This window comes from Lindgomyces ingoldianus (assembly GCF_010093535.1).
Source record: "Lindgomyces ingoldianus strain ATCC 200398 unplaced genomic scaffold BDR25scaffold_12, whole genome shotgun sequence".
NCBI lineage: Eukaryota > Fungi > Ascomycota > Dothideomycetes > Pleosporales > Lindgomycetaceae > Lindgomyces > Lindgomyces ingoldianus.
The window spans coordinates 174,406-186,953 of record NW_022985173.1 but is presented as its reverse complement, the minus strand read 5'-3'; the positions used below and the strand labels follow the sequence as shown (position 1 = coordinate 186,953).

The 12,548-nt window shown below is 49.5% G+C and overlaps 3 protein-coding genes and 1 pseudogene across 4 annotated transcripts; 3 read left to right on the top strand and 1 right to left on the bottom strand.

Moving 5' to 3' along the window:
• The first annotated feature begins 3,104 nt into the window (after window positions 1–3,104).
• Window positions 3,105–7,036, top strand: BDR25DRAFT_284258 (uncharacterized protein). Its single transcript, XM_033688111.1, has 3 exons — window positions 3,105–5,953; window positions 6,002–6,299; window positions 6,350–7,036. Exons 1-3 carry the CDS (start codon window positions 3,169–3,171, stop codon window positions 6,894–6,896), a joined length of 3,630 nt encoding a protein of 1,209 aa, XP_033548785.1. The 5' UTR covers window positions 3,105–3,168; the 3' UTR covers window positions 6,897–7,036.
• A 160-nt stretch (window positions 7,037–7,196) lies between these two features.
• On the top strand, window positions 7,197–8,923 carry BDR25DRAFT_259180 (UBC-like protein). The gene is made up of 2 exons (XM_033686572.1): window positions 7,197–7,296; window positions 7,385–8,923. Exons 1-2 carry the CDS (start codon window positions 7,294–7,296, stop codon window positions 8,624–8,626), a joined length of 1,245 nt encoding a protein of 414 aa, XP_033548784.1. The 5' UTR covers window positions 7,197–7,293; the 3' UTR covers window positions 8,627–8,923.
• A 331-nt stretch (window positions 8,924–9,254) lies between these two features.
• On the top strand, window positions 9,255–9,373 carry BDR25DRAFT_t25 (annotated as a pseudogene). The gene has a single exon. The product of its transcript is annotated as a tRNA-OTHER (tRNA).
• A 193-nt stretch (window positions 9,374–9,566) lies between these two features.
• On the bottom strand, window positions 9,567–11,021 carry BDR25DRAFT_302768 (uncharacterized protein). Its single transcript, XM_033689870.1, has 2 exons — window positions 10,769–11,021; window positions 9,567–10,715 (listed from the first exon to the last, which is right to left on the bottom strand). The coding sequence occupies exons 1-2, from the start codon at window positions 10,838–10,840 to the stop codon at window positions 9,822–9,824; spliced, it is 966 nt and encodes a 321-aa protein (XP_033548783.1). The 5' UTR covers window positions 10,841–11,021; the 3' UTR covers window positions 9,567–9,821.
• Between the last annotated feature and the right edge of the window lie 1,527 nt (window positions 11,022–12,548).

Sequence of the window (12,548 nt, the reverse complement as noted above, 5' to 3'; positions counted from 1 at the left end):
TCCTTGTACCACCTCATCACAAACCTTGGGCTTTTATTAGTGCTATTTGGTCGTCCAAGCAAGGTATCATCAGTTCCATTGTAATTCGGCATCAGAGGAGTTATGGAGCGTCTTCATCACATATACTTGGGATTTTTTGGTCTCGGGGCCAACAAATGGGCATGTATGTCTGTGGACTTTTTCGAGTGTTTTGGGAACTGGAATTGGAACTGGTCTGGCATCCCCTGCATGGCCAAATGAGGCAAGGCACCCTAAAAGTTGGCATGGTAAGATCGGCGTCACAATGCTTAATGATACCAGCGGAACATGAATATATTCATCAAACCTCTAATTGAATATCTAAGTGCGATACTGCTACACTGTAGTGACGAGCTGCGCGCTGTGATGTGATTGAAGTAGAAGAAATAGAGTTTTATCGAAGGACGCAGTTTTGGCTGGGCAGCTGAAAAGTCCGTATCGAATCACAATGCACAATCATTGTGTGTGAAAGGGGAGATATGATCGCCGCGAGGATAGCCCTAGAAAGGCAGCCGTGGCTGGCTCAAGGGCTCCAGTGGAAAGCAGTGCCGAGTGACTTTCCCCACCTCTCACCTCACCTCGTGGGGAGACCCTTCCCTTGCTAAAATCTCGCGACTCTCGCCCAAGGCTGATACGAGGCGGGTGCGAGGCGATTTGAGAGGGCGTCGCGCTTTGCCTGATGGGCTTCGCATTGCAATTTGTTGTCAATACGCCGCATTTCGTAAGCGATCTTGTTCTTCCATGAAGAAATTTCTACATTGGAGCCTGATTCTTACACCTACGCCTCTTCGGGCGATGGGTATTGATGACGTGGAAATGGTGTTCGGCTTGATGAGGGGGAGGCACAGCCTAGGATGTGAGACATGAGGAAGAGATCGGGGTGCTCCGGACAGTTTGACATTTGACGGTCAGCGAAGGATCACGCAAGGACACGAAGAACGCTTGTTGAAGCAGAGGGTAGTAGTGGTACTAGACGCTTCTTTGCAAAGCACACCCCACAGGTACTCAGTACGTCAAGTTCTGCATATAAGCACAGTGACAACCCATTAAATGAACCCGATAGAGACGGAATTCTTCTTTCTCTTAACCCTCAAATCCCTGTCCTTGGTTCGATGGTTTAGATACTCAATGTCAAGGCTCCGGGGTCAGTAAACGATATATTGAAGACACCATGCCACCTTAGAGGATAAGGGTTTTTACAGCCCAGCAATTTGACACTGCAAACAGAGACCAACCGCAAATAGGGTAGGTGCAGAGACGTTCGGAAGGACTCGTTGATGAAGCGACACCAACAAACTGCTCTTCCTCATATTCAGGCATGAATGTATCTGGTGCACTACATATTGGAGCAATAAATGTTGTATGCAGTCGTATTGACTTGTGTTGGAATAAAACCTTGAATGGAGAAAAAAGGGGAGGATCTATATCACGTGATCTCGCGTCACTGCCACTAGCTTCATTGTTGACCTCCGCGTGCAAGGCTTCGCCACATCTTCAGCATTTTGCCCGATCTACGTCGCCCAATAGCCCAGAACAACGCAGCCTACGGTGCTAAATTTCCGCCGTCAAAATGAGTACTGAAGAAGAGCAATACGAAGATGGGTCAATGGCAGCACCCGGCGCGCCAACCCCGATCTCCGCACTCGAGGTACGTGTCTCGGTCCGAACGACCTCATCCGCCCTGGGCTGATGAAAACACGCAGGGTGTAAACGGCTTGACAGCTCGCGATATAAAACTCGTGATAGATGGAGGCTTTAACACGGTAGAATCTATCGCATATACGTAAGCAGCAAGCACGGTGACGGTTTAATGCAAGACTAATGGGATAGCAGGCCGCGAAGGGCGTTGGAACAGATCAAGGGTATCTCTGAGCAGAAAGCATCAAAGCTTCTTGCTGAAGGTCTGCACTCTCACGCGCTTAGTAAAGCTGTCGCTAACCGTGATAGCCTCAAAACTCGTACCAATGGGATTCACAACTGCGACCGAGATGCATCAGCGACGGAGCGAGCTAATATCCATCACGACAGGTTCGAAACAACTAGATACCCTCCTTGCCGGGGGAATCGAGACTGGATCAATAACGGAAGTTTTTGGCGAGTTCAGGACGGGAAAGAGCCAGATTTGCCATACACTCGCTGTGACATGCCAGCTGCCCTTTGATATGGGCGGCGGGGAGGGGAAATGCTTGTACATCGACACAGAAGGCACATTCAGACCTGTTCGGCTTCTAGCTGTCGCTAACCGCTACGGACTTTCAGGCGAGGAGGTTCTCGACAATGTTGCATATGCCCGTGCCTACAATTCGGATCACCAGCTGGAGCTTCTCAACCAGGCGGCGCAAATGATGACTGAGACCCGCTTTTCCTTGCTTATTGTGGACTCGGCGACTTCCCTCTATCGTACAGATTTCTCCGGCCGTGGAGAGCTTTCCAGTCGCCAAACACATCTGGCCAAGTTCATGAGGACGCTCCAGAGGCTTGCAGATGAATTCGGCATTGCGGTCATCATCACAAACCAAGTCGTCGCTCAGGTGGATGGGGGTCCAAGCGCAATGTTTAACCCTGATCCCAAGAAACCCATTGGCGGGAACATCATTGCCCACGCCAGCACTACGCGGCTGAGCCTCAGGAAAGGAAGGGGAGAGACGCGAGTCTGCAAGATCTACGACAGCCCTTGTCTACCGGAGAGCGACTGCTTGTTTGCAATCAATGAAGACGGAATCGGCGATCCTAAGGAGAAGGATTTGGAGAACCACTAGAATGGGGGCGCATTTGGCTGCAGTGTCGACGACAGGTGTTGGTGCTGTATCATGGGATTTTGCATTCAAGGGGCGCGGGGTGGTGTAAGGACATAGAGTTTGCTTTAGAGGTCGACGTGATGCTACAAGTCCAGTATGAAATATCAACCATCATGTGCATCTTCATCTACCATGCACTGAATTTTTGATAATCCGACTCGGTGAAGGTGGCTGGAGTTTCAGTCGTGGCGCAAGCTTGGGCGCCCCACTCGCCTGTCGCGAAGGAAGCTCTGGAGTTCAGATTTGTTTCCAGCGCGCAAACCCCGGGACCTTCACCTCGATTCAGCGCGCTCTCACACCCCATCGCACCCGATCTCCAAACCTCTCTCCGTCCCCGCTGCATGAACTAATCATGGCCAACAGCGGAGTGACGTGCCTCTACAAAGAGGCGCGCCTCAATATTGAGCCTGCCTATCCTGGATCCACTGTTTCCTTCACCCTTCCCGCCAGCACTACATCGACATTCGGCTTTCGCACGCAGGCAAAACGGACTATCGTCACCGACCAATACATAGACCAAGATGAGGATGCATTTGCGAAACGGCACCTTGCCAGCGATGGCTCCATGTTCTTCAGAAGACACCATGAGTACCCGCGCAGCTTCCTCTGGCGGCTTCTGGACCATAGGAAGACGTTAGAGGTGCAGTCGACCGACCTCGATCAAGATGTCGGTCATAGGCTTGAGGCAAACCTGACCTTGCTGCTCCACTTCTCCTCACCTATTCGACCATTCGGCATTGCATTCGCGGAGCCAGAGGACCGAGATGCCCTGACTGTTTTCGCCATCACGACTGCGAACGAATTGTATACCATCACCCTGCATCGCGACTTTTTCATCAAGCTGGCAGCGTCGGACCCAGACATTGAGGATTGGTGCAAGAGGTCTGCGCCGAATCTCCTCGGCCTTCGTGTGCCGTACAGACTGGTCGCGCTGAGCGCCAGCGAATTGCTGGTGTCACTCGATGATGGAGGCATACTGCATTTGACGAAGCGGAACAAAGACGACTCCGACTGGATGGAGACTCTGTACAAACAGAGCGATTGGTCTTTCAGAGGCCTCTTGCCCTGGAGGGGGCAGAATACCGTGCGGTTCCACAACACCGATTTGGATGGCTCGGCTGCTGCTGCCCTGGCATTGTCTCCAGACAAAAAGCATATCTTTACCGTGTGTCTCAACCACAGGATACGTGCATGGAATGTCAAAAATGGAAGGCCTGGCGTCCAGATGGATCTGCTCGGACAAGCAGATCAGGCAAACGAGAAGATGGCCCCATATTTCATTGGACCTTCTCAGTCCACCCTGCTTGCTGTCGTAAACATTCCCGGTGGCGTAGACGGGGCATTGTATCATGTGGTCACCTACTCTCCAAAGCAGCATCAATTTAAGTTCTGGGGTGTTCGAGACGCTGACAATGCAGACCTGGGCATCTACGATATCCAGTCCGGCATTGCTTTCATCCCTCCCGTCGATGACATGATGCGTACCACGGTTTGGAATCTCGAGGAGTTCTTTGTCAATCCTGGACCTGCTGGGTGGAGAGGCACAGAGCTTTGGATCCGCGCGAGATCCGGTCCAAGCAGTAAAGTGTACTCCTTGAAGTTCGATCTAAACGAAGATTCTGGAAGACTAGCACACATATGGAAGTATGACTGGATATGCACGGACTCAGGCGCCCTTTCCGTTGATGGATTGAAGCAGAACTCTGGGAATCCCAGCGAACAAGATCCGGACGCCCTGGGACCAGGCAATTTCGGCGTGACTGAGCAGTGGCTAGACTTCCTCTTCTATCCAGGGCGGTTCACTATGGCAACCTTAGAGACGGCGTTGGGCTTGTTCCGCCGAGGGCTGGGTCAAAATCCAGCGGCATCGGCTGCTAAGCATGGATCACTTAAACAGCGCATTAGTGCGACTATTGCAACATTCGCTGCGCAGGGTCGAAACAGCGCATTCGACTATGACGAGTTCGAAGATGCCGTTGCTGCTCAATGGCAGGCATTCTACGGCCTTATCAGAGATCTGCACAAGCGCCGAGGAGAGTCCCTGTCACTTGTTTTCGATAGCAGGCTTGAGATGCCATGGCTTGTTCTGTCCGACTATCTATCTGCTATCCGGAAATGCAGCGAACCCGAAATCATTTCCTTGAATGCTGCGACAATTGCTGCTTCCGATCACCTCACGGGACCCCTTAGGAAAGAGTTAGCGAAGGCTGATTCTCGAAATGTAGCGAGGCTACTAAACGCCGCTGCCTCGTTTCGAAAGAACCTTCCAATATCATTCAACAGTCAATTCCAGTGGCAAGTGAATAATGAGCTGCTACAAAGCCAATCACTATCCGTTATTGACCGAATGGAACTGCTTGAACAAAATTGCGACCTCAGTCGACAAGTCTCAGACGACGATCTTTCACTGCTTATCGAGGATCTTGGCATTGACATCAAGGACCTGACCACTGATATGTTTCTCCGGGCCGTTCAAACTCTAGGCCAAGAAGAACAACGCCGGACTAACAGGAAAAGACAAATTGCACGTTTCGGTCTTGATGCGTTAGTTAGAGTATCGCAAGAGACCCTGGACACTAGCTACAACACATTATTAGATCTCCTGGTTCTTGTTCTCTTCATGCAGTTTGAAGAAGATTTATCAGAGGACTTCGATGCCTCTGAGGTATTCGTCGAGGTTGTGAATCAGCTCAAGGACTGCGCGATTTTGAGATGGTTGGCGAGCACGACATGGTCACATCAAACTCCTACCGGCCCTAGCTCGGAGGACTTGATGAAGGCTTTGGATGAAAAATACAGGGATTCTCGAAAACTACCGATTGCCCAGACAGTCCTCGAGGGCATATTTGGGCACCGCTGTTTCGATTCCCCGTTACCCCGTGGACTAAAGAACGAACTGCTCACATATTGGAGTCGTGTCTGGCTGAACGAAGTTTTCAGAGACCAGAATTTCGAGGCCTCCCTAGAGGTTATCATGGGCATACTTCTTGTGCAAAAAGAGTATGGCCTTGCGCTCCAATTCTCGAAATTTCTTCAGGAAGGAAATTGGAGCACATATCTTAAGGGCCGAATGCACGTTGCTCTTGGAGAATACACCCTTGCTTCAATCTGCTTCCAGAAAGCTGCCTATAACCTTGGTAAGTTCCCCAACAAGACTGATAGTGACTACGTGCTTATTCGTATAGCATTAGGAATGTTTAGTATCGACGATGCCGATACAATAAGCTTTATTCCACTAGAACAGCGCGATTCATTCTCCGAAGGTCTTGCTAAATATTACTACCATATCCTCGGACTTTTTGAGAAGGTCAAGGCGTTCTCGCACGCCGCAGATTTTGCGCGGTTGGGCCTCAGGTCATTGATGGGCACAGAGGACGAAGATCTCAAGTCAGACCTTCTTTCACGACTGTTTAGCTCGTCAATACAGACGTCGAGATTTGATGACGCCTACTCGGCCATGACGAGGCACAAGGACCTGTCTTTGTAAGCTGCTTCCCTCCCCATAGGGACAAATGTGTGCTAACATTCTGTAGAAAGCACTCAGCACTACAGACTCTTATCACGGTGATGATCCAGCAATTCCAAACCCCGGCGCTTCTTAAATTCCCCTTTGTGGGTCTCACCAACGATGTTGACGCCATTCTTTCCTCTCTCTGCCACAAGACTTTGAACCTCTCTTCTGGACCGCCATACCACCAGATTCTCTATTCGTTCCGAATATGCCGCAACGATTTCCGAGGTGCGGCATCGATACTCTATGAGCGACTTCAGCGGCTCAAGACTAGTTCCTGCAAAGCGCATGATCCAGCAGATGAATCTTTCATACAAAGCTATCTAATGATCATCAACACCCTTTCGTCCGTTGGTGAGGATGAGACATACATTCTTGCCGAACAACGCGTCGATGACGGTGCCCCGCCCCAGTGGAGCCTTGGCAAGGCGAAGAAGATGCTCAAGAGGCAGGTTATTACTCTTGATAGGCTTAGAAAGGAGTATCAGGTGGAATTGGACAGGGTGGCGACTATTGAGAGCGGCCAATACCCTTTCGTTGGCGGAGGCGATGAAATGGATATCCTTTGAATGGAGTTTTTGGCTGCTTGATGTGGGCGTTAATGGTAGCCCATCTGGACAGGTATGGAAAAGGGATCTTGGGGCAAGGCGTAGTTGTTTTGCAAGCTGCATCCATCGTAGACACACGATAACGCTGAGTAGAACAATTGGCCTGTGCTCTTCCTTGCACATGGACTCAATAGGTGAATATAGCCATTTGACACCAAAGGTGCGCGCTAGAAACAGAATAGGCTTAGCGCGCGGGTCTGTGGGGTCGTCGCGCCTTCGCGTCCTCATGGTGAAAGAGATCACTCTCTCCAATCTCCAGGCCAACAGTCCACCTATCTCCTCATGCCCTCTCACCCAGATTTCGTCCGTTCTCCTTCGTCACATCGTGCGGAGTAGAGTCTGTCGGCTTCTATTGAATATGGTAAATTCCACACTCCGCGCCCTCTTCTTGACGCGCCGCATCAGCACCCTCAGCAGAGAATAATGGACACTGACTGAAGCTATGGCAGAACTCGAAATCTCTCCGCCGTCTCGCTGCCGACCATGGCTCCCTTCACAGAGACGGACTCCCTCCAAACTACCTCTTCCCGCCTTCAGGGACCACCGACCCCTCGTCCGATCTAACTACCCTCGACGTCCTCCTTGCTGGACCCCCCGGCACGCCGTATTCTGAGGGCGTATGGCGTCTGCACCTCGACATCCCCCCGGCGTATCCTACTGCGCCTCCGACGGCAACATTTCGCACGCGGCTATGGCACCCAAACATTGACGAGTCCACCGGCGCCGTGTGCGTTGAGACGTTGAAACGTGATTGGGTGAGCACGCTCAAGCTTCGGGATGTGCTGATGACGATTTCGTGCCTGCTGATTCAGCCGAATCCCGCGAGTGCACTGAATGAGGCTGCGGGAAAGCTGGCGAGTGAAGATTGGGAGAGCTTTTGTAGGCGGGCCAAGTTAATGACGGGCATCCATGCCGCCGTTCCAAGCCATCTGGTCGACGAGGTAAAGGAGGCGCAAGTGAGAGGCGAAGAGAAGGGCGAGACAAACGACAAGGATAATGAGAGCATGAAGGCTATTCCTGCGCCCTCGAAGATCCACGCAAGCCTGTCCGCCGAGGACGAGGAGAATACGAGGCGCAGGGGAGAGTCAATAGATCCTGAAAGCGACCCAGACAGTGATTGGATACCAGGCCCGATCAAGTCGTCGAAAACTTTCCCTACGGGAAGGAACAACATTTTTGGTATCAAGGGCTTGGACGATGGCATGCGGTTCGACACTCCCCCAGAGAAAGCGACAATAACAGCTCCAAGAATCAATGCCCAAGAGGAGGACGAAGACGATGACTGCTCGGACTCCTTCATAATAGTCCCCTCAAAGCCACTGTCGCACAAAACTTTTAAACTTAAGGCCCCTTATGCCTCCTGCTCCAAGACAGCCAAAGACGCATCTACTGCGACGCCAGATCTGCTCAAATTCTCTCACAAGAATCCATTCTCGGCTATTCGACTCGACGACCAAACCCATCCTCTTTTCAAGGAATTATCCTGGTCATGGCAGGATTCTGAGATTCTTCACGATACTGGAACTATCAAAGATGCGCTTACCAAAGCAGAAACCCGCAAACGAATGGCAGGCGCTGAATTTGAAGAGAGGCGTATATGGGAGATGAAGAAGTTTAAAAAGACTGGCTGTGATCTCTCCAAATACAATCGGGGCGACTTCGGACCGCGGACTGGAGTTGCCAGATTGTAATGGTCGTTTTCTTAGCACCATTCCGATCTATGGTTCATATTCTGCTTATTTCTAACTCTTACGATTTGGTGAGCATGGCATCGCATTACATAGCATTGGCGGGGATTTGGGAATGCGGAGCATTGTAGGAGTTTGGAGTGTATTATGGGGAAGTTTGGCTATTCTCTTTTCTCTCATCCTTTCACACTGGGGTTTGGGCTCGTAGTTTCGGTATCGAGAGATATCATCTTAGAAGTTTAGTTCACACTACCATGCCTTTGACATGCACAGTGTCGTCCGGGTCCGCGTAAGGTAGTTACTCTGTTCTACTGTCCTACATTGAATTCTATACCCTATTCCAACTTTATATCAATGTGTTATCTTGAGTCACATGTATCCGCGTAGATGTCCAAGCTAAGTCAGGACCATGATCAAAGAGTCATAAAAAGAGACCAAGTCATCACCTCCGACCCACCGGCCACTCCCGAATCCAACCATACCTTGTGAACAACAGAAACTCAACACACCAACTCCTAAACCTGCATGTACCATTACTCGCCTTTTCTCTATTTCTTGCAAAATAATAGATTTTTAATTTGGCGTAAGCATATAAAAACAGTTACAACTTTTGGTATACCAAAATAAAATGGGGGTGGTAGTGTAATGGTATCACAACACGTTGTGGCCGTGTTAATCCGAGGTAGGTAATTTGGGAGGTTGAGTCCAAAATCAGGCTAACGTTCCTAAGTTCGATTCTCGGCTACCCCAGTCTTTTTGCTTTAAAACGGGAGGGTTCCAGGAGGACCAAGGGCGAAGAGTAGGGGTGGGTTTTTTGCGTACTTTAACCTTGGGCATCTATTTTCTACATTGTGAAAGCTTGGGAAAGCCCGTAAAAATTGTTTAAATTTCTCTGAACGTGTAAGTTCTACAAGATACCTCAGGAATAATTCCAAAAACTACACACCTGAGAGATAAAATGATAAACTGCAAGCACTGCAGATATAGCATGCTATAGCTTTCGATAACTAAACGCTAAGCCACCTATACAAGTCTTTAAGCTTAGATGCAAAACAGGAGGTACTTCTTTGATTCAGCAAACTTCTGAGTTCATGTCTACGTCACAATACATACACTTTCTAACAACGCCGCAAGGGGGAGAATCACGGCATGCGAACGAGAACAAGCCATAGGGTTCAGTCAGGAAGAACCATTAGCCTCATTTTCCTACCAAATTATTTCGACTCCCCCACATAGGGTTCGGCTGATACTCCGTTGGTTTTTGTGGGCCCAACTCCCCATCGAAGAGCGGCGTAGTATCGTCATCCACAGCGGAAGGTGGCGTCTTCGTTTCCCCTCTGATGATTTCCACGGTATTGATAAGCGGCAGTGAAAGCAACAAAAGTGGCAACAGCTGTCCGAAGCTCCAATCCTTCTCACCCGTTCCAACCAATCTCACTGATTCTGGAGGATGACCGAAAGCCTGCGACACCAGAACCACGCGCACTGTGGCGCCAATACCCATAGCTATCAACGTGACGAGCCCCACGACTTGCACGGTCTTAAGCCATTTCGGATTCTGCCGGTTGTGCAGGTACCAAGTCGAAAACGAGAAGACAATGACGTTCCCTGCGATTACGGCGATTGTTCCGACGAGCGAGAGTGCAGCGTTGGAAGCCTTTCCTCGCGATGAGACTTCCCAGACACAGCCGATCGGTAAGCGAGGCTCGAGGTTCTTCATCACGGATTGCAGGACGAAGATACTGCTGACTATCTGTAGTACGAGGTTGATAAACATGAGAAACTGCCGTAACCAGCGAAGCACCCAGTCTCGCTTAAAATCGTTTACAAGTGCTATTAACGTCGACAAATTCGTGGCAGTCGAGAGCAGGGATAGGAGCCAGATGATGAAGAAATGGTAGGGAACCATTGTTTTCATTTTCGCAAGACCGACGGATTGGATGCCGATTCCGGTGATGATCTGCTGGTCGGAGAAGGAGAGAAGTAGTTTCCGAAATATTGGAGCAGATGTGGATTTACGTAGGCCGAGGAGAATGATGATGGCAGAGAGGAAGAGGGAGAGACAGTTTGTAATTATAAAAGAGAGGAGGACCTGGTCTTTGTTAGCTATTACAAGTTGAGAGGGTGGGGAAATGGGAGCCTTACACCAGCACCGGCGACGCCTGCATCTGTTGGCGTGGAGCTTGGGACCACTGAGCAATTTCCTGTGTCGAACATGGCCGTAGGTGCGCGATAGAACGCTTGAAGATACAGGCTAATGAAAATAGATATCTTCTCAAGAGCTAAATGCCAAAATTGAAGGAAATGTAGGAAAGGCTGTCCGAGAAGCCGAAGGAAGGAGTGAAGTTGAGAAAAGTACCACAGCCTCTTGCCCAACCTACTGGCGAGTATGTCATCATCCTTCTAAATAAAGCCTTGCACGCACAATTAACAAGGGGTGGAAGGATCTACGCTCAAAGAAACTTGCTCCAATCGTTGATCTTTGTCGTCTTGGTCTGAGGCCGTCCTGTGGCTGAGCGCTTAACTTGCGACACGTCGAAACGCGCTGGGTCCTCCACTCAATCCTCGCCACCCGTTGAACAAAGGACCAACGATGAGAAACACAAACAAAAGCCTTATACAGTGGCGTACACGCTCGGCTTCCAGGTTTTGCACGCAGCAGAAATTTACTCTACGATAGCCCCCTGTCGCACTTAGCAGAGACATTACCAGCTTGCACCACCCGAGGATCACAAAAACGCTCTAGTTGACTATATGAATCAGCCACAATGAGGGGTGAGAGCTTTGCCACTTCATGGTGCCGCCGGGCGTGGCGCAGTCGCTGACTTTCTAAGCATCAATCATCATCAAATATTACACTATCTCTACCGCCAAGCCCTCTCTCCTATTGGTCTGGATATAAGCCGGTTATTAATCTGATTGGTAGAAAATTAAATAACTAAAAAGCTTTGTTGTTCTACGTTTTTAAGCTTTAAGTAATTATTTTGCTCTGCTACATGCTTAATCTAGTCTTCTTTTTTCTCTATTGTGATTAAAGATGACGCGGTTAGGGGTGTTAAAATTACTTCTGCTGCGTGGTTTTTCCCTTTAAATTTAATTAGTGCTGCTAAGACCTTCTAAGCAAGGCCCGTTATCCTTCCTAATTGGGACTAGCCACCTTCTTCCTGGAAAGGAAGGCTAACCTGCTCGTTCAATAGCCTCAACTACTATACAAACCGTTACGGGACAAAGCACAACTCTCCACCACTCATGAGTTGTTCCCGTCGCTCAAGCAATGTCTTCAGCAGCTAGAAAAGCTAAAGGCAGAGCCGGAACCTAGGAAGACTCGGAAGGCTATGAGCGCGCCTCAGTATGTGAGCTCTGAAGTGGCCGTGTACGAGCAAGCAGATGGAAAAAATCATTTCTAGCTTGAAAAGATACAAGCAGACGTTCACGCTAGCACTTCTTGATCCATTGCGTTCTGTTGCAGACAGACGTAGCGGCTTCCCGACTCATAGAGGTCTTATATTTGAGTTGAGCCAGAAGGTAGACTTGGCCAAATTGCCTACCGCGAAAGTCGCTTCCTTCAACTCCCATATAGAGGAACACAACGAACGATGCCTACAAAATACCCACATCGATTTACTGCATAGTATCACAGAATAGGCTAAGAACAAGGGTGTCAAACCTATATTCTGGCTAACAAGGATGGCTGGTACAGGAAGGCCTACAATTGCCTTAACGCCATGCGCCTTATGCGAGAGTTAAGAAAATATGCCCACTTAAGTGGCTATCAGCACTTACAGAAGTAAGAGCCCCTATAAAATTCCTTATTAGTGTTATACTTATCTACAATGTAGTTCGTTAAAGGCGCTATTTCACGCTTTCTTTGTGACGCGAAGCGACTTGTGTTGCGGTTTCAGTCTATACTCGCGAACGCTCCACT